Genomic DNA, 19545 nt, shown 5'->3' with positions numbered 1-19545 from the left:
AAGAGGATAAGCCCTTGCAGGCTCTATGGAAATCTCCATACCCACGTAGCACCAGCTCCCTTGAGCTTCACGGTAGTCCCACGAGTAGGCAGAGGACGTTCATCTGTGTTTATCTAGACTGGAACTGTGGGATATAGATGGTTTCAGGCCCCGCTGCTGTATCTTCCCAACCAGGCCTCCTGAATTCAAACGGAGCTTCTTCAAGGCCGGTCTGTGCCTGGGGCCAGTCCCATGTTGTGTTCAGATGGGCGCTGGGACTGGGATTAGGATGTTCTTTATCACTGCATCCTCTCTACTTTGAAACACACTTCACCCTGTTTGTCCCAGGGGAGCTCTCCAACAACTCTGTGAAGTGGGTCCATTTCATGAGTGGAAAAGTGAGGCAACAGTGTTTTGCAGGGTCACAAAGAAAGTCCCTGAAGCATTATAGAGTGTGAAGTAAACACACAGTAATAGTACAAATGACACACCGAACCACAAGCAGAATCCAGTCACTCTCTCTCTCTCCCTGATCTCACTAAACAATGCTTTTAGGGGCTTACCAGCCAGTTCTTGTTGCCGAGACCACCACACTACTCTGTCCTTTCATAAATCAGAGCCTAGCCTCTGATATCAGGAATATTTTTGCCCACGTAGATGAAGTTGACCCCGAGTGACAGTCATGACAGAAGAAAACCATGAGACCAGATCAAGTTTATGGATAAATATATTAGCAAATAAATACATTTCTCATCATAGTGCCTGATTCAAGCGTCTTTCTGCCTGTTCAGATATAAATACCCACGTGGGTTGCCTAGGTGCTAGTTCCCCACTGACTCTGAGGGAAGAGGATCCCCAGGTGGGTGCTGAGCCCACTCTGTTCCCGCATTCACATTCCAAATGGGATAACGCCTGAGGGGGCCAGCGGTGGTCCAGCTGCTCTAGGGCGAACGTCGCCCCGAGGAGGCCCCTCAGCTCTTGCCCACTTGGGACCAGCTGCCCCGGGCCAGACTTCCTTCTCTGACCCCACTCCGCACTGTGTATCTGACCTGCGTGGCTTATACTGGGAAGCTGGGCCTCTGGGCCATCTAATCTCAAGGGCCCCAGACTGCTTCTCCCGTGTTCTCCCCCGTTCCCTCTCCCTGCTCTGAGAGGAAGCGCCCAGAGGAAAATTCCTTGTTCAGCTGGAATTCAGCCTTTTCTACCTTCATCTGCTCCTCCCTCTTCCTAAATAAAGTCCCGCAGAAATCCTCATCTTCCATGTCCTTGGGATTTTCAGCTAAGCGATCTCCAAGGAAGAGTGAGCCCCTTCCCACTACCCCCACCACTCTCCCCCAGAGGGACTGGAGCTGCTGGAACGACAAGGGAGCCTGAAGATCAGAGGCTTCAACCCAGGTTCTTCAAGGTCCTGCACCACTTCAGGGACCGCACACCCTGGCTTCTCCTCTGACTGAATATAGAGGAGCTGACAGGTACCAACAAGGAGGGAAAACTCCTTGTGCACCAGGGCAGGCCCTGCCTGGTGAAGCTGCAAAGCCCATCATCTCTTTGCAAAGAAGGAAAACGATAAGAACCAGGGTTGCCATTGATGCAGCAGCCTTACGAAGGGAAGCCAAAGCTGGTGTGCAAGACTGTCTTCAGGAAGGAGGTGAGCAGGGTTCATTCATTCGGCTGAACCCATTTGCTGGTATGAACATGAGGCCTGGGATGAAGGAGAAGTGCTCAGGCTGGGGAAGGAGCACCACCTTTATCGCACCTGTCTACCCATGCCTAGCTTCCTGCTCTCAGAAAAGCGCAGCCTGCAAGGGAGCCCACCTACACCAGTGGGAGCTGGTTGCCTGGCTGGACACAGGTGGTTCTGCCGACAAGGTCTGGAGCTGGGAGCAGGAGAGGACACCTGCCACCCACCATCACCACCCTCTGCCAGTGGCTCCAGGAATATGGCCCAGATAAAGGGGGGGGGGGGTTGTTTTCTGAAGTCCTTTCTTTTCTGAGGAGCAGGACTCTGTGCCAGGTAGGGCCCCGAGTCATCCAGCGAGCTCTCTTGGTTGGAGCCAGGACTGAACATCTCACACGGCCTGTTCACACAGCTCCTCCAGCTCTTCTTCTGTGCCTGTGTTTAGAGAGAGGGGAGGAGAGAGGTCACTGAGGGTCAGGCCAGCCTCTTGCTTGTTCTACCTGTAAGAGAGAGGCAAGAGCAGGGAATGGGTCCAGAAGGGGTGATTAGATTGAAAGCTGAGAGCGACTCCCGTTGGGACACAGGGGAGAGAAAAACAAATCCAGAGTAAGATACATATATAGCAACCAGTGTGTTACCAACACTTACTATTCATTCATTCACCCAATGAATATTTATTAAGCACTAGTGGATCTGGCCTGCAACCTTGTGCCAAATAGAAGACAAAAAGACTAAGCAGGGCCCTGGCAACCTTGTAGGAGAGCTGTGCATTTAGGAAGCTGCAATTATGCCAGTGGGGCCAGACTGGGCTTTTAAGAGATGAATCAAGGGAGGAGAGAGACCATGTCTTAAGTGGAGCGTCAGGAAGGGCTTCCTGAAAGTGGAGATACACGAGCTGGTCCTGCAGGAGTAGGGAAGAATTCCATCTAAGGGAATAGGAAGGCAGCAGAATATTCTGGGCTGCAGAAACTGCAGGAAGTGTTTACCTAGTTTGGCTAAAGCTTGGAGCAGGGGAAGGAAAGGCGAAGAGTGGAAAATAAGGTTGGGAAGGCAGATGGGGGCTAGCTGGTACTAGAGCCTTGAAGGTCAAACCAGGTTGGATTTTTCTTTACCCTGAGTAAAACAGAACACTTGAAGATTTCTGGACAGTTTATTTGAGGAGGATGCTGCCCACAGAAGGGAGGGGAGGTGAGCGGGGTCCCTGTGCTGCATGGCTCGGCAGGACAGGACACTGATGCTCCGTGGCTGTTCTCCATGGCCCTGTGAGAGGGAAGGAAGGACCCAGGAGGCTCCCACCTCGATCTTTAGGCTGCACCTAAGACATGGGCAGGGACCAGCAGTACTGGAAAAGAATATGGTAAAGCTGGCAGAGATACGGTTAACAGACTGGATCTCAAAGGCAGGGGAAAGAGAGGCACTGAAACCAGTTATGAGTTTAGGAGAGAGAGGAGCTGGTGGGTCTGGCAGTGGCAGCAGCAAAGTATACGTGTGACAGGATCCACATTGGAGCCATCAAACACATGGTCAAAGTCTACGTCACGTGGCCCTGTGGGAACAATCCTTTTCTATATGATAACAGTTTGCATGCCCATCTCTCCACAGACCTGGGTCTCCTGGTTGACAAGTTCCATGTCCTGAGAGTCTGGGACCCAGCACATAGCATGCGTATAATGCAGAAAGAAAAATGGGAGGAAGAAATGAATGAATGGATTACAGCCGCTCCCAGGTCCTGCCTGTGGGATTCCTAGACCCTGAAATCTTACAGTTCAGGACTCTCGGGGCCCCTTTAGGGGCGGAGGCATCCTCCTAGCAATGGCAAAGAATACTGTCATTGACACAACAGGAAAAGATGGAGAAGAACTGGAGTTGGGGGACCAGGAAGAGGAAGGGGAGGATTTGAGCAAATAAACACCAAGTTAAAATTGAGGATCTACATTCTCACCATTGGCTGCAATACAGTAACAGGGATGCATGGAGTCCCCGAGAGAATAATGTTGGTCTTATCAACAAAGGTACACAGAAGGGAAGCCCTAGTTCCTTTAGTTCCTTTAACCCAGGAGAAAGGAAAAAATCACAGGGCTGCTGGGAACCACCTGTGATCTCGCTCCACTTTTCCCCCATCATTCACATAACTCTTCTCATATAGCCCAGAAATATGGGTGTGTGTGTGTGTGTGTGTTAGTCACTCAGTCGTGTCTGACTCTTTGCAACCCCATGGACTGTAGCCTACCAGCCTCCTCTGTCTATGGAATTCTCCAGTCAAGAGTACTGGAGTGGGTTGCCCTTCCCTTCTCCAAGGGATCTTCTCAACCCAGGAATCGTATCCAGGTCTCCCACAATGCAGGCAGATTGTTTACCATCTGAGCCACCAGGGAAGCCCAGAAATATGGTTATCTCTAGTTATGTCTCCTATAAGATCTCATATAGCCTGGAATTATGTTTTTCAGTAACTATCTGTCCATACTCTTCTTGGCTTCCTTTGTATTTACAACTAATATTGAGCTGTATGCATTTGTATAGCTGTACCAATTTTTAAAATATTGAAACACTTGTGTTTGGATTTCCCTCGTGGACTAGTGGTTTAGAACATGGGTTCGATCCCTGGTCTGGGAAGATCCCACATGCCACGGGGCAGCTAAGTCGGTGCTCCACAATGAGAGCAGCCCGCATGGCAATGAAGAGCAGCCCCTGCTTGCAGCAAGTCGAGGGAGCCCACATGCAGCAACGGAGTCCCCGTGCAGCCAAAATAGATAAATTATTAAAACAAACGAGCAAAAAGAAACACTTGTGTTTGAGTTGCTGCTGCAAACCACCCCAAGTGTTTTCTGGTGTCTCAGCCACACTCGGACCTCACCTAGACCTCCCTACAATCTGGCAACTGAAGGATTAACACCTGGCAGAGCCAGACCATTCAAGCCAGCATCCCACCCTACGCCAGTATTTGAAATGTCACCCCGTGGGGCCCTTCTCAGCTTCCATCAGCCCCTTGGATAACTCCATATCCAGCTCCAGTCTCCTCTCCCCACCAGACCCACCTCCCCTGAGAACTCACCAGGCTGGGCTGGTAGCACCTGGCAGTGTGGGTAAGGGCATGGCCTGCCCTCCGGGGTGCCAGAACTCCATGCGGAAGGCCCCTCCCCAGATGGGTGTGGTCCGAGGGGCTGGCGTGGTGTCAGACACAACCACACTGGCTGGGAACTTGGGTATGTAGGGCCTGGGGCTTCTGGTAGCAGCCTCCTCTCCAGGCCTGGATGTCCGAAGATCAGTGGGTGGGCCTCTGGGGACCAAGGGTGTGCCAGGCTTGGGCCATAATGGGGGAAAATCTGGCAAGTTGGGTGGGTAGTCAAGTCCTGGGATCGAGAGGCTGGGGTGGGCTCCAGGGGTCCCCCTCGCCGTCTCCTCTGTGGGTGTCGGACAGAAAGGCTGGATTTCTGCAAGTGGAAGAGGCTGCTGGCTGCGGGACTGGAGCTGGAGGCGTCGGGTGGCCCGGGGGCTGGCTCCGTGAGGGCCCGGGGCCGCTGCGGGGCGGGGGGCTGCCCTGAAAGGGCTGCTGGGCTGCACCTGGTCGCGTGCAGATCAGGCGAAGGTGGCTCCGGCTGGAGCTGTGTCCGAGGAACGGCAGGCCTGGATGGGGGGACTCCAGTTTCGGGCTCGGCCTTCCTGCCGTGCCACCGGAAGCGTCTTCTGTAGTGGTGGTGCCGGTGGCGGTGGTAGTGGACGTGGCTGGAAACCTGCGTTTCCCCCACGGGCACCACTGAGTCCAGAGAACGGGGCCGGGAGGCCATGCTAGGCTGAGCTGCCTTCCCCGGGGGCTCCCCTTCGGGGCTGCAGTAGACCAGGGGGTCGAAGTCACTGCTCAGGGAGCTGCGGAAGGTGGAGCTGCTGCCGTGGATGCCCTGCAGGCTGACGTCCGTGCAGTTAACCACCGAGTCGCTCGAAGAGCCGTGGCAGGGCCCTGAACTGGAGTCGCTGGCTGGCCCATCCGCCAGGTAGCCGCTGCGTTCTGTGCGGTAGCTCTCTCCGGACCCGCTGCTGTCGTGGGGCCTGGTCCTGCGAGGGGGCGCGGGGCAGGTGGCAGGGTGCTGGGAGGTGCAGCGGAGGTGACTCAGACCCCAGCCCGGGGCGTAGGGGCGCGAGGCCACCGCCAGGCGCTGGGGCTCGCCCGGAGCCCGGGGGTGTGTGGTTCTGGGTTGGCGGTGGTGCCGCGCGCCCACGCCTGGCTCCTGAGACGGGAGGAAGGGGCCGGGCCGGGTGGGCCGAGCCACCGCGCTCCGGGAAGGGCCCAACAGGTAGGCGGCGGGCAAGTGGTAGTGCGCATGGCCGGGGTGCTGGCGAATGAGGTGTAGCCTCCGGCCCGGTTCCTGGTAAGCTCGAGAGGGTCCCAGGGACTGTGAAAGCGAATCTCCCTCTGGAAGAAAGAACGAAGAGCATAGGTGTTTGACTCCACCGGCCGAAGGAGGGTGCATTCAGGAAAGTGGGGCTCTATTGCACATCTTCCGCCTGCAGTCGCCCACAAGCTCCGTCAGAGTCTGCAGCACCCAGGATGCTCCTAACCTGCCTGCACCCCGGGACACCCTTGCCCCTTCCCATCAGCTGTCCCCTAGGGGTTCTGCTGAGCACGGCTGCTCCCATCAACGGTCCTTTGGGGACTTTCACCCAGGTCCACCGGAGCCCACACTGCACTTTTGGGTAAATTAGAAAAAGGCTCTCTTTCCTCCAGATACTTCCCTTTCATCTTTTAGACTATGGTCATAATATCCTGGTTTTGTTAGAATAGGATACTTTACTGCCAGAAAAGTGGAGTAGTAAATATACCCACCGGCCTGATTTAGAATCAACAAAGCTGTCATGTATACACAGAAAAGCTGTCTGTCCGGCTCAGGGGAGGTACCCTCAACCAGTGCACAACTTCTATTTTTAAAAATTTTATTAACTGCTGTTGTTGTTTTGGCTGCACTGGATCTTCATTGCAGTGCTTGGGTTTATGTTTCTTAGTTGCCCTGAAGCGTGTACGATCTTAGTTCCCTGACCAGGGATCAAACCCACATCCCCTGCATTACAAGGTAGATTTTTAACTACTGGACCACGACGGAAGTCCCAAGGGCACAGCTTAGAGAACGTCTGAGTCAGTCCTGCCTTCTGCTCCACTTCAAGGCAAAACATTTGCCCAGAAGGAAGCCCCTTCTCTACCCATCTGCCTGCACACAGGGGAGCCCTTGGCCCACCTCCTACCTACGATGTTGAACATGCAGAGGGGGCAAGTGCGATGCTGATGCAGCCAGGGGTCCACACAGGCACGATGGAACTCATGGAGGCAGGAAATGACCCGGAGCTCCTGGAGAAAACAAAGGGTCAGAGCCAAAGTTGACGGCAGCTACAGCCGTGGCTAGGAAGCAGGGCATCCCTGACTCCCTCCGCCCTCCCCTTTTTAAAATTCATTTGTTTATTTTGGGCTGCACTACGTCTTCGTTCGGAGAAGGCAGTGGCACCCTACTCCAGTACTGTTGCCCGGAAAATCCCATGGATGGAGGAGCCTGGTGGGCTGCAGTCCATGGGGTCGCACAGAGTCGGACATGACTTAAGTGACGTAGCAGCAGCAGCAGGTCTTCGTTGCTGCTTTCGGGCTTTCTCTAGTCGTGGTGAGCAGGGGCTACTCCCCTGTTGCGGTGCACGGCTTCTTGCCGTGGCTTCTCGTGTTGCAGAGCGCCGGCCCTTAGGGCACACAAGCTTAAGAAGCTGTGGAGTGGGCTTAGTTGAACCCGTGGCATGTGGAATCTTCTCAGACTAGGGATTGAACCCATGTCCCCTGCATTGGCAGGAGGTTTCTTAACCCCTGGACCACCAGAGAAGTTCTTGGCCTCTCTTTTATTGCCAACACCTGCTTTCAAAGACCTCCTAGCACAACAGAAAAATTACGGGCTTTGGTATCAAGAGAATCTAGACTTTTGCCACTGCATATGACCTTGGGCAAGTTTCTGAACAGTTTTCTGCTGTAAAATGAGGCTAAAAAACTAATCCACCCCGACCCCTCACTGTCAAGAGGGTGACAGATGCCTCTAGAGCACTCACTGCAGAGCTTGGCATGTGGTACACACTCAGAAGTTCTCTTTCCCTGGAAAACCAGGAAAATGACCAAACCTCAGGGTTGTCCATGCAGGATACACAGGACACAGATGCAGACCGGACGCCCACACCAGCTTCACCCACCTCCCTCTCCAGCCTGGCCTCACCTGGCCCTCGGAGAACTCCTCCAGGCAGATGGCGCACACCGGGGCGGAGCTGCAGCTGCTCCCGGAGTCTGGCCACTCCTTGCGGGCGCCCCGGCAGCCAGCCCGGTAACTCCTGGTGGCCAGCTGGCTGATGGCCCAGGCTGTTCGCTGCTGAAGGGGGTCCTGGGGAGAACAGTGGGCCAGAATGGGACCAGGGCTCCTCCCCGTGCACCCTGGCCTGTGCTCAGGTCCCTGTCACGCAGTTAGATCACACGACCACTGGACCACCCAGGGAGTTTGTACTCTCGGAGTCCTTCCACGGCCCTGTAAGCATTTCATCCCGTTCCCCCATGCATACTATTACCTTTCCTTCCCTTGATGACCCAGGAGAGGAACTTTTCTCCCAATTGCCCCACCTTGACATGGCATCTTGAATATCTAATAGGCACGTCCAACTTCACAAGCCCCACACCCCTAATCCCATGAATCACTTCAACCACACACTTGTTTTTCCCCAGTCCTCCTCCCCTCAGTAAATGGCAATTGTTCTTTTAACCGCTCAGGCCAAAAATAACGGTGTCATTCTTAACTATTCTCAACTGATCCCTCCATGATCAATCCATTAGAAGACCTGTTGGCCCTGAGGTTCTATAGACGTGATGGTTCCAGGAGTTAACTGTTTCTCCTAATAATATTTTGCCCATTTAGAACTTTACTGTTAGAGTGGAAGAAAATCCCTATGGAGGAAGATCCATTCATACCGTGGAGTAAGGATGCTTTGGGCATGGGTAATAGCTGGTGTTAAGGCTGTGATGGTTTTGATCATTTGTTAAGGAATGCTAAGGCGGCTCTGGATTGGCTGGAATGCTGCCATCTGATGGGCACTCGGGATCTTGTGTTTTTGAACACTAGGGGAGTAACTGTGGGTGTGGTGGACCCGTTTTATGGAAATCTATAGAAGGGAAGGCTGTGTTGTACAATGTTATGATCCATTAGGGTGGATGGAGTCTTCCTAATACTGGCACCAAATACACTCAGTTAATCTTTTTATCAAATAATTCATTAACTACAGTAAGAGTCTCCGATTCTTGAATGGGTTATCAGTTCAGTTCAGTTCAGTTGCTCAGTTGTGTCCAACTCTTTGCGACCCCATGAATCGCAGCACACCAGGCCTCCCTGTCCATCATCAACTCCTGGAGTTCACCCAAACTCATGTCCTTCGAGTTGGTGATGCCATCCAGCCATCTCATCCTCTGTCGTCCCCTTCTCCTCCTGCCCCCAATCCTTCCCAGCATCAGGGTCTTTTCCAATGAGTCAACTCTTTGCATGAGGTAGCCAAAGTATTGCTGTTTCAGCTTCAGCACCAGTCCTTCCCATGAACACCCAGGACTGATCTCCTTTAGGATGGACTGGTTGGATCTCCTTGCAGTCCAAGGGACTCTCAAGAGTCTTCTCCAACACCACAGTTCAAAAGCATCAATTCTTCGGCACTCAGCTTTCTTCACAGTCCAACTCTCACATCCATACATGACCACTGGAAAAACTATAGCCTTGACTAGACGGACCTTTATTGGCAAAGTAATGTCTCTGCTTTTGAATATGCTATCTAGGTTGGTCATAACTTTTCTTCCAAGGTTATAGGTTTTGCATTTTCCTTTTTAGTTTACTAAAGTAGTACTACTAATTCTCTTATTTCAAAGAAAGAAAGAAAAAGAAAACCTGTTGGCTTTGCCTTCAAAGTATAGGGAGAATCTAATTCTCATCACTTTGACTCCTCCCTGAGCCAAGCTATGATTACTGTCACCTGGAATCTGGTAATAGCCTCTGTGCTGGTTGCTCTGTCTCCAGCCTTGCTGCCCTGTAATCTGGTCTCACCTCAGTGGCATGAGTGATCGTGTTAAAAGTTAAGTCAGATCATGGCTCTAGTTCTGCTCAAAACCATCCCATGGTTCCCATTTCATGCAGAGTGGAAAAAAAAAGAAAAAACTCATGACAACAGCCTAGACAGTCCAATACCACTGGGCCCCCATGAACTCTGTCCTCACCTCCTGCCCTGCCCTCTTACCCACTGTATTCCACTGCATGCCTTCGTGCTGATCCTCAGACATACCAGGTACACTTCTGTCTCAAGGGCTTGCAGTGTCCTGATTTCTCACCTCAATCACTTTCTCTCCAGGCATCTGCACACATCACCCCCTCACCCACTGAGGGTCTTTCCTGTAAAGTCATCCTCTCAATGAGGCCTTCCTTGGCCCTGCTTTTAAAAATTAACACTGCTCCCTTTGCATTCCTTCCCCTTTTTTATTTTTCTCCCTGGACTTACCACCATCTAAGGTATTCTATATTTTACTTATTTTGTTGTCTATTTCCACTAGAATGAAAGCTCCCTGAGGGGAGAGAGCTTTTGTCTTTTGCTCACTGCACGAGCCCCAACACCTGGAATGTGCCTGATACATAACAGGAGCTCTCTATTTGTTGAATGTTTTGTTGAATGAATGAACAAATGAGGACACCTGTGCGGAGAGGCTGCTGGAAATTAACGAAGTCATTTGCAAGCGGGGAGCGGGGGGAGGAGACAGAAGCAGGGGGTTGATGTAAACTGTTTCACGGGCATAAGGGCACCTTCTTTCCTTACTTTTCCCTTCCTGCTCTCCACCCTCCCCCACACATGCGCTCGCCCACCTCCACCAGGAAGCCCTCCCTGCTCACCGGCCTGCTGTGGCGGGGGCGGCACCGGATACGCAGCACCAAGGCCAGGATGACCACAAAGATGATGCCCACCACCGTCAGGAGGATCCACACATCGTAATCTGGCTGGGGGAGTGAGCAGAGAGAGAAAGGGTCACACCTGTAGAAGGAGAGAGGCCAACTCGAGAGAAACACAGGAGACACACGGAGAACGGGGGGGGCCTCTTGAGTCTCCAAGAGGGGGTGAGGTTGCAGGTGGGGTTAGGTGGTCCCTTTCTACCCACAGACACTCACTGGGGAGGGTCCTCCAGACGCCAATTGTGAGAGGTACGATCTCAAGGCCTGTGTGCTTGGGGAAAAGGGGACAGCAACCCCTCTGCAAGGTGGGAACTTCCCAGTGGGTGGAGAAATACCAGCCAGGCATCAGGGGGCCCAGGGCCCAGGGGTTCATTCTGGCTCTGCTACTGTGTTCCATGAAACCAAGATGCTGAAAAACCACTTCAGAACTCAGCTGGCCCAATCTGTTCATCCTGAAGATGCGGCCCAGAGTGGGGAAGAAAGGGGATAGAGTTGGCCTGGGGGGCTTCTAAGGTCTCTTGCGCTCCAGGAGTCTGAGGGCTTTCGCTGACAGTCGCACAGGGAAAGGGTGGGGATTGCAGGTGCTGGGGCCAGGGCTGGAGACTTGGCCCGCTTACCCAGGTCGGGGGCTCCTTCAGCTCAATCCTCACGTGGGCCTTTCGGTTCTTGTACACAAACTCCATCAGCTTCTCAGCATCGTGACCCCAGATCAACACCACAGGCCATGTCAGCCCCAAAGGCTGCTGCAGCTGCAGGAGAGGAAGGGCCCACGAGGGCGGCTGTGTCCTGACTTCTGCTCCTGCAGCATCTCTCTCTTCCTCCCTCCAGCCCCCGCCTCAAGCACCCCTCATCCAGGGTACCTGCTCAGCAGCAGCGCGATCCTCCGTGATGTCAAAGAGGACGGCGCTGGCGCCTCGCTCCCCCGCCATCCGGGCCTGCAGAGACACAGCAGAGGTCTGGCGAGGGTCAGACACAGCCCGTCCACACCCAGCCTCACCCCCTCACACATCCACCCCTGCCTAAGGCACACCCCACACCTCCGCACGCTCACACCTCTAACACATGCAAGGGGTCAGTGGGGTTAGGGTCTCCCTGCCCCGCCCTGAGCTCACCCAGGGCCACTGCCTTCAAGGATCACATTCAGTCCTTCCTTTTGTAAGGGAGCAAACCCTTAACAGGGTTCAGTAGGTGCTAGGGGGTGGACTAGGCTCCAGGCCTGGGGACAAGTAAGATGGCCCTGCCATGAAGGTACCTCTAGTCCGCCTTCGCTAAGAAGGGTGAGAACCGAGAGCAGGGAGTGACCACAGTCCCCCAACCCGGGGCATTGGGGGTGACTGGTCCCCTGTTCAGAAAGGCGGAGAGCTCCTTCCAAACAGAACTGGGCTTTCCAGGGTCCAGCCTTGCCCGAGAAGAGGAGGGTGCAGGGCATCCCCTCGCCTCCGCAGGCCGATCCAGGAGCCCGGGGCACTGCTCTCCCCCGGGGTCAAGGACAGCCCCGGGCTCAGCCCATCTCTGTCTCCCCGCCGCTGTCCAGTTAGCCAACTACCCCTCGGCTCCAGTTCAGGGCCTTACTGGAGGCCCCCGGCCGGTGCTTTCTGCCCTTCACCCCTCCCTGAGGTGGGCGACAGAGCCTGGGCTGGGGAGGCACCCAAGGGGCTGTTCCCACAAGGACGCCACACGCGCGCTCGCCAAGCTCCCAGAGTGAGCCAAGCGGGCGAGCAGACGGCAGAGCCAGAGAGAGAACCAGAAGCGGGAGTCGAGGGGCTCTGGGGGTGCAGGAAGACGTGGGAGCTGAGAGCTGAGGCTGCGGTGGGGGCGCGCGGGCAGAGGACCGGCAGACGGAGCGCTCCGCGGCCTCCCTTGGGCGCACACGCCCTCCAGGCCTCAGGCCTGGGGCCTCGGGGGCCCGGGGCCTGCCGAGGGCCTGGGTCTGGGGCCTCGGGGCCGGGGCCTTCCTGCAGGCGCTGAAGGAGTTAACCGCTCCGCACGCGGTGGAGGCAGAACAGGAGCCCCCGCCGGGCTTACTCACTCGCTCACACCCCCAGCGCTTTGATCTCGGCTTCCCTTCCCGGGAGAGCCTGTCGGGGCAGGTCTCCGAGCAGGTCTCCCGCCGGGCCTGCCGGGGGGCGCGGCTGCTGCTCCCTGCTCCCCACTCCCCGGGCAGCCGTAGGGGCCCCTTAGAACAGGCAGGGACGCCCCGGGAGAGTGGTGGAGACACTCAAGCGGGGCTTTTTCGGTCTGGAGGGCAACTTCCCCCTTCCCTTCCTCCTTCCCTGCGGAGCTGGTCCGGGCCCTCCACCAGCGCCCAGGCCCAGGCTCGCCAGGCTGTCCCTGTGCGAACTGCTGAAGAGGCGGAGAGCTCACAGCTTTCATCCTCCTCTAGCCTGCTTATGCGCTGGAAGTCTCCCCTAGGAGACCCCCTAGGCCATCTAGGTGACCCCAGGGGAAAAAAATAAAAGTGGTCCAGGGACTTCCCTTGTGGTCCAGTGGTTAAGACTCTGCTCTTTTAATGCAAGAGGCGTGGATTCCATCCCTGGTTAAGGGACTAAGATCCCACATGCTGTGAAGGTGGCCAACCAAATTAAAAAAAAAAAAAAAGTTGTCCAATCTTCAGAGGCCTCCAAACCAGAGCATGGGAGCTACCCCAGGGGAATAGGAGAAGGACTCCTGCTAATCTCCTAGTCCATAAACTGGCCAAGAGGTGGGGTGGGGGTCACCCCAGTAGTCACAGAACTGAGACTCCTGGATCCTCAGTGCCACCAAGGCCTTCTGCTTCTCATCCCCAGGATGAGACCTTGAACCCAGCCCAGCCGGGAAGAGCAGGAGGGAAGGGCACAGACTTCTTCCTCTAGAGATGTTCTGACTTCCCCACCCCTCTCTCTTTGAAGGGTTGGGGTAGGAACAGTGGAAAGTAATTACCCTGACGTTCAAACACCCCAGCCGAATACAGCCCATAATTACAAAGTTGTAAAAGTGATCAAAGAGAGAGGGTTGGCCAACAGGGAAAACAAACAGGACTTTCAGGCAGTGGGTGTCCATGTCCAGAATTCTAGGAATCAAAAAGCAACATTTAGGGCCAGATGGCTGTCCCCTTGGGGGACTACCCATGCTGCCCTGCTGCACCCCAGCAAGAGGGAGGGAGGAAGAGAAGCACTTCTTCAGAGACAAGAACCTGGAAGAGAGAGGATGGGCAGGCCCTCAAGATAGATAAGCTTTAGAAAGACATCCCAGAGGCCTCTCTGGGAGCTGCAGAGGCAGCCGGCCTTCGAAGAGCAGCAAGCAGGCTGCCCACTGCCTAGAGCAGGGAGGCCAGGGTGTCCCAGGACTCGGGCATGTCTACGCTTTGCACTGCCCAGCGCCTTAGATCTTCCTCTCCAGACACATCACTGTGGATCTCTCCCTCATCACTGACTGACTGAGCACCCACTGTGCCCAGGACACCAAGCCGGGGAAGGCCAAGCCCTCCAGAACAACTCATAATCTAGCTGCAGAGACAAGGCATATACGTAAAATTATAATGCTGATAACATTCTAAAGTACAAATAAATGAAACAGACCAGTCATTTCCAAACCTTTTTTCACTGCAGAAAGCCCTTTGCTCCATCTTCCCCCCCACCACACACACACACACACACACACACACACACACTCACACGCACGCACACACGCACGCATTGACAAATCTTCAACACAAAAGAGATAAAAGCGAGTTGAGGTTGACGGTGGGACTGTGGGTAAGAAGGACCCTTGGCTTCTCTGCTCCCACCCCAGCCCCAGACAAGGCCCTTCCATGAAGCCTGGTGTGTAAAGCATGGCCAGAGACCCTGGGAGCATGCCTGGAGATGAGGGCTTCTGCTCTCAGTGGCCTAGCTGGGCTGAGTCAGCCAGGACAGATTCAGTTGAAGAGGTGGGCTTCATCTCGGCTTGAAAGTGAGGGTAGGAGGAAGTAGAAGGGATAACACCTTTATTGAGACCCACTCTGCCCAGACTGAATCTGCTATCAGTTATTAGCTGTGAAACTTCGGGCAAGTCACTTAACTCCTCTGTGCCACAGTTTCCCTTTCTATAAACTAGGGGTAATAATTGAACCTACTTCATAGGGTTGTTTTGAGGGCTATATAATTTAATCCATGTAAAGCCTTATAATAAGTGCCTGGCACAGAGTAAGTGTTCCGTAAGTGTTAGTTATTATCGTATTAGCTATTATCATGTGCTTTGCGTGCGTGATTTCATTTGCTCCTCACAACAACTCTATAAGACAGTCACCAGCCCCACTTCTGAATTGAGGAAACTGAGGCTCAGAGAGACTGAACAACTTGTCCAGGGTCACACAGCTGATAAGCAGTGGAAGCAGAATTCCCACCCAGGATTTCAGCCTTCTGAGTACCTGGTTACCAGGGGGTGGTCTCTATCGTAAGAGAAGCGGGGCTTATATCCATCTTTTTGTCTCCAGAGCCAGCTCCTTCCACCAGGCCAAAGGCCACTGTTCCAGTCCAGGCACAGGGTGGTAAGGGCCTGGGGAATCACAAGGGTGCTAATAGAGAAACAGAGACGGGGACTTCCCTGGTGGTCCAGTAGTTAAGACCCCACACTTCCAGTGCAGGGGGCTCTGAATTGATCCCTGGCTGGGGAGCTAAGATCACACATGCCGTGAGGCATGGCCAAAAAATATTAAATAAGAAGAAAACAATCTCGGTGACTGGGCAGGAGGAGGAAGGTGGTGGTGCTGACAAGAACGAAAGTCCAGAAGAACTACAGTGAGGGTTTCAGAGACGGAGCGAGGACATGAGAGAGAAAGACCAACCTTGATAACTGGCACAAGAGAAAGATGCCGATGACCAGGGCCACAGTGACCGCTGCAATCATTTGTTGGGTGATCGCTGTGTGCTAGGCACAGGGCAAGAGCTTCCATCTGCACTGTCTCTTCCACCCCTCCTAACTACTACGTGACGTCAGCCCCATCATTATTCCCCTTTTACAGACAGGGAAACAGAGGCTCCAAGAGCTGAAATGTTCAAGTCACACTGAGGGCAGTGGAGATGCCGGGCCCCAGGCACGGGGCTGCCTGGCTCCCGAGCCCCAGTTCTGGGGATCATGACGGCACCCCCAACACTAACTGATAACGCCAACGCAGAGCTGATGGAGGTCAGTGGTTTTCAAATTTCCTCACCAAAGAGCCACCTTTCCCCTATTCCTCCCATGACCCTAGTATTAAATATGTTTAACCAAGCTACGGAGAAGGCAATGGCACCCCACTCCAGTACTCTTGCCTGGAAAATCCCATGGACGGAGGAGCCTGGTGGGCTGCAGTCCATGGGGTCGCTAAGAGTCAGACGACTAAGTGACTTCACTTTCACTTTTCACTTTCATGCATTGGAGAAGGAAATGGCAACCCACTCCAGTGTTCTTGCCTGGAGAATCCCAAGGACGGGGGAGCCTGGTGGGCTGCCGTCTATGGGGTCGCACACTGCATTTCTTAGGCACAATTCATTTTCCTATGAGAAAACTTGTATTAACACACGGAACTGATAGAATTCCAACCAAAAGCAAAAAAAAAATAACACACTGAAGAGTTCAGTTAAGCCTGTGGGATGTCTAAAATATTGGGGGGTCAAGGTGCTTCTCCTGAACTGTTGGTTTTGCGTTTGATTTAGCTTAGGCACTACTTGGCACTTGACAGACACTATATTCAACCTCACCTTGGTCACCGGGGTAGGAAATCAAAGTCCCGTTTTATGCGAGTGGAAACAAAGGCCCAACCAGGTTTCTTAAGTACTTCAGAGAGCACTAACCGATGTCCCTCATGACCCAGCGTCTCTGCACATGGCTCACGTCTCCTACAGAAACTTAGTCCTCTAGGGGCAACAAGAAGCCTCCTGTCCTACGTGGGCGCATCCTGACGGATTGCTGAGTGTCCACGTGCATGTGAAGTCACTCTCTGCTTCAGACGGACAGCAGGGCGTCTCGGAACCCGTCCTCCCCATCCGTCCATCCCCCGACCCCCTGCTCACACTCCCCTACCTGACAGCAGGCAGTCATTTACCAAATGAACAAGGAGTGACATTTGGCGTACTTTGTCAAGCGATGGAAATGAAATAGCCAGAAGCAGGGCAGCTTCAGCCTAACAAAACGCTGCTGCCAGCAAGGCCCCGCACCGTCCTGCAGACACACCACACTCTCCAGCGCCTCCGGTGGGCCCTGACCCCCATCTCCCCCTCCCTGGGAGCCCCTTCGGCATCAGCATAACCAGAGAATATCCTCACCCATCTGTGGGCACCACACTCTGCCCACTGATTTCCCTGGGGAATCAGCGAAGAACCCAGGCTCTTCCCTTGAGACTCCTGGCCCAGGAAACAGCCCTCAGGAGGACCACGAACCCCCCCGGAGGGCCTGGGCCTGAGCGCAAGGAAAAGGCCCACAGGGTGGGGCTGTCACCCTCCTCTCTCACCCCCACCCCGGGAGCAGGACCCCCGCCCCGAAGTCTGCCTGACCGAGCCACCCACAACCTAGCTACACTCTGGCTTGTGTCAGCATGAGAATCGTGCCACAGAGCTTCCATTTTCCCATCCAGAACAGGAGGCAATAATCCCTGTACCAGGGATTAAAAACTTGGGGCTGAGAACAGGAGGAGGCTCAGTTCAAATCTCAGCTCCGCCCCTTGCTCACTACATCCTCTTGCAAGTTACTCAAGTTTTCTGACCCTCACTTGTCTTCTACGTCAAATAGAGGATAACAATGTCTAGTTTTCCTGATCGTTATGGAACATAAATGAGAATTAATATGCAAGAAGTATCTGTGCTGGGTCCCACCCTCATATCAGCACAAAGAAAACAGTAACTGATGTGAAAGCAGGGGTCGTGACTGCAGATGTGTGCGGGTCCATGAGGTGGCAGGCTGGTGAGCAGCGTGTCAGCCAGAGAGCCCGTGACAGTGGACAGGTGGCAGCGGCTGCCAGCTCCAGCCAGGGGCGCCCCGTGGAAGTGCATCCCACCACTCTGCAATCTCAGAGGAACAGTATTTTAAGGGGCACTGGCTTCTGTTTCTGCTGTCTTTGCATGGTGCTCAGTGAGTATATCTGAAAGATGGAAAAGCCCTCTGGCTGACCCCTTCTTAGCACTGATGCTGGGCAGGGGGCAGGGGGCAGGGTGTTGGAACATCCACGTGCCAGGGAGGAGGCAGGATGGGGTCCAAGCCCTAGGTGACACCAGGAGGTTCTGCTGCTACATGGTTGGTGGAGAAAGGGCGGGGGGCTGCATTTCTACATCTCTTAGACCCGTCATGGGCTATAAAAACCTCAACTGAGCACATCACTCTCAAGAAACGAGTAGACAACAAGCACAGGACCTCTCACAGCCCAGAGCTGGGTGAAGAGTGTGTGGGAGTCAAGGGTGACTCTACCTTGCTGGCCAGTGACAGGCAGGGGCGGGGGGCCCGTTGGGGACTCTCCAGCTTGACGATGCTGATGAACCCAGGCTCCAGGTTGTCGTCATCGCTGGCGTTGCACAGGTATAGGGGGTGAGACTGCAGGGAGAAGGAGAGAGACAGGTTAGGAGGCTCTAGGGAGCAGAAGGCGCAGCTGGGAGAGCCGGGCACTTCCTCACTGTTCTCACAGGGGCCTGGCAGGCCTCTTGGTGCCACAATAGAGGAGGCTTCCTATCAGATGGTCTCACAGCAAGCTAGGAGCCCCCGGACCAAGGATGCTCAGAGGTGGGGGCACACAGGAGTGAGGGCTGTCCAAAACGGGCACCTAAGTGAAGAGCCTGTTGCAAAGCTGCTCCAGCAACCCTCAAGCCCTGCTTTTCCAAATGGGTCAGCTGCAAAGGGCCCTCCTGGCCCTAGCCTCTCCCACCTCCTAATTCTGCTCCAAGACCCCAGGTGCAGAGCCTCTCTCAGTGCACTCAAAATCGTGCCTTCCTCCCCTGCTCTCCAAGGGCAGTGCTGGGCACCGCTGGTGCCTCCTGTCCCCACGGCAGCTGTTGCCATGGAGATGCCCATCGCTCCTGTGGCCTGGGTCTTCTCACTGGGTGCTATCTTGCCCCCCTCAACATCCCCCTTTGCCTATCCTGGGAGTAAGCAGGTTGCTGATAGAGAGGAGAACTGTTTGGGGATAAGGTTTGGCTAAGAGTTAAGTCTCTTAGCCAAATTCCTGGGAACACAATTCCTAGGAGCTCATCCTGTGCCCTGGAAGGGTGGATAGGAGGATGCAGCCTGCTCTGCCCACCTGTTCTGAGGGTATGGCAGGTCCAGCCAAGACCTGGGGCCTCCAGCCTAGCTGGTGCAGAGCAGTGACTCAGAGGAAGCAGGCCAACAGGCCGAACAGAGACTACAGGTCCCCGTGCCAAAGGGAGGAAACTGCCCTTCTGCACACTCTCTTCTTCTTCAGGGTGACTTTTTTTTTTTTTTTTTTTTTTTTTGCCACACCTCATGGCACGCAGGGCTTTTCCAGTGGCTCAGCTGCCTGCAATGCAGGAGACGCAGGTTTAATCCCTGGGTTGGGAAGATTCCCTGGAGGAGGACAGGGCAACCCACTCCAGTAGTCTTGCCTGGAGAATCTCACGGACGGAGGAGCCTGGCGGGCTCGAGTCCATGGGGCTGCAAAGAGTCAGCCACGACTGAAGTGCTTGAGCACGCACACACGGCATGCACGTTGGATCTTCATTCCTCGGCCAGTGATTGAACCTGCTACCTCTGTCTTGGAAGCATGAGTCTTAACCAAACTTCCCTGGACTGCCAGGGAAGTCCCTCCTTCAGGGTGATTCTAATACCCACTCAAGCCTAATTTTCCCAGAGTACTGTGAGAGCAAAGCATAATGCTATGGGCCAGGGATTCCCACATGGTAGAAACCCAGCGTATCCTGTCAAGAATGGGACTTCCTACTAGGGAGTTGCCCACGATTCCCTGGCTCCTGCTGT

The 19545-nt window shown here is 54.4% G+C and overlaps 1 protein-coding gene and 1 long non-coding RNA gene across 2 annotated transcripts; one reads left to right on the top strand and one right to left on the bottom strand.

Annotated features, from left to right (window-relative positions):
* Window positions 1–688: 688 nt before the first annotated feature.
* Window positions 689–11561, bottom strand: RNF43 (ring finger protein 43). Its single transcript, XM_055577515.1, has 7 exons — window positions 11493–11561; window positions 11250–11381; window positions 10576–10680; window positions 7888–8049; window positions 6890–6992; window positions 4710–6065; window positions 689–2092 (listed from the first exon to the last, which is right to left on the bottom strand). Exons 1-7 carry the CDS (start codon window positions 11559–11561, stop codon window positions 2049–2051), a joined length of 1971 nt encoding a protein of 656 aa, XP_055433490.1. The 3' UTR covers window positions 689–2048.
* On the top strand, window positions 10991–11683 carry LOC129649741 (uncharacterized). The gene is made up of 2 exons (XR_008713232.1): window positions 10991–11145; window positions 11461–11683. It is a non-coding gene; the product is annotated as an uncharacterized LOC129649741 (long non-coding RNA).
* The last annotated feature ends 7862 nt before the right edge of the window (window positions 11684–19545 follow it).

Source organism: Bubalus kerabau, chromosome 4, assembly GCF_029407905.1.
Source record: "Bubalus kerabau isolate K-KA32 ecotype Philippines breed swamp buffalo chromosome 4, PCC_UOA_SB_1v2, whole genome shotgun sequence".
In the NCBI taxonomy this organism is placed as follows: Eukaryota; Metazoa; Chordata; class Mammalia; order Artiodactyla; family Bovidae; genus Bubalus; species Bubalus kerabau.
This window is presented reverse-complemented; position numbering and strand designations above follow the sequence as displayed.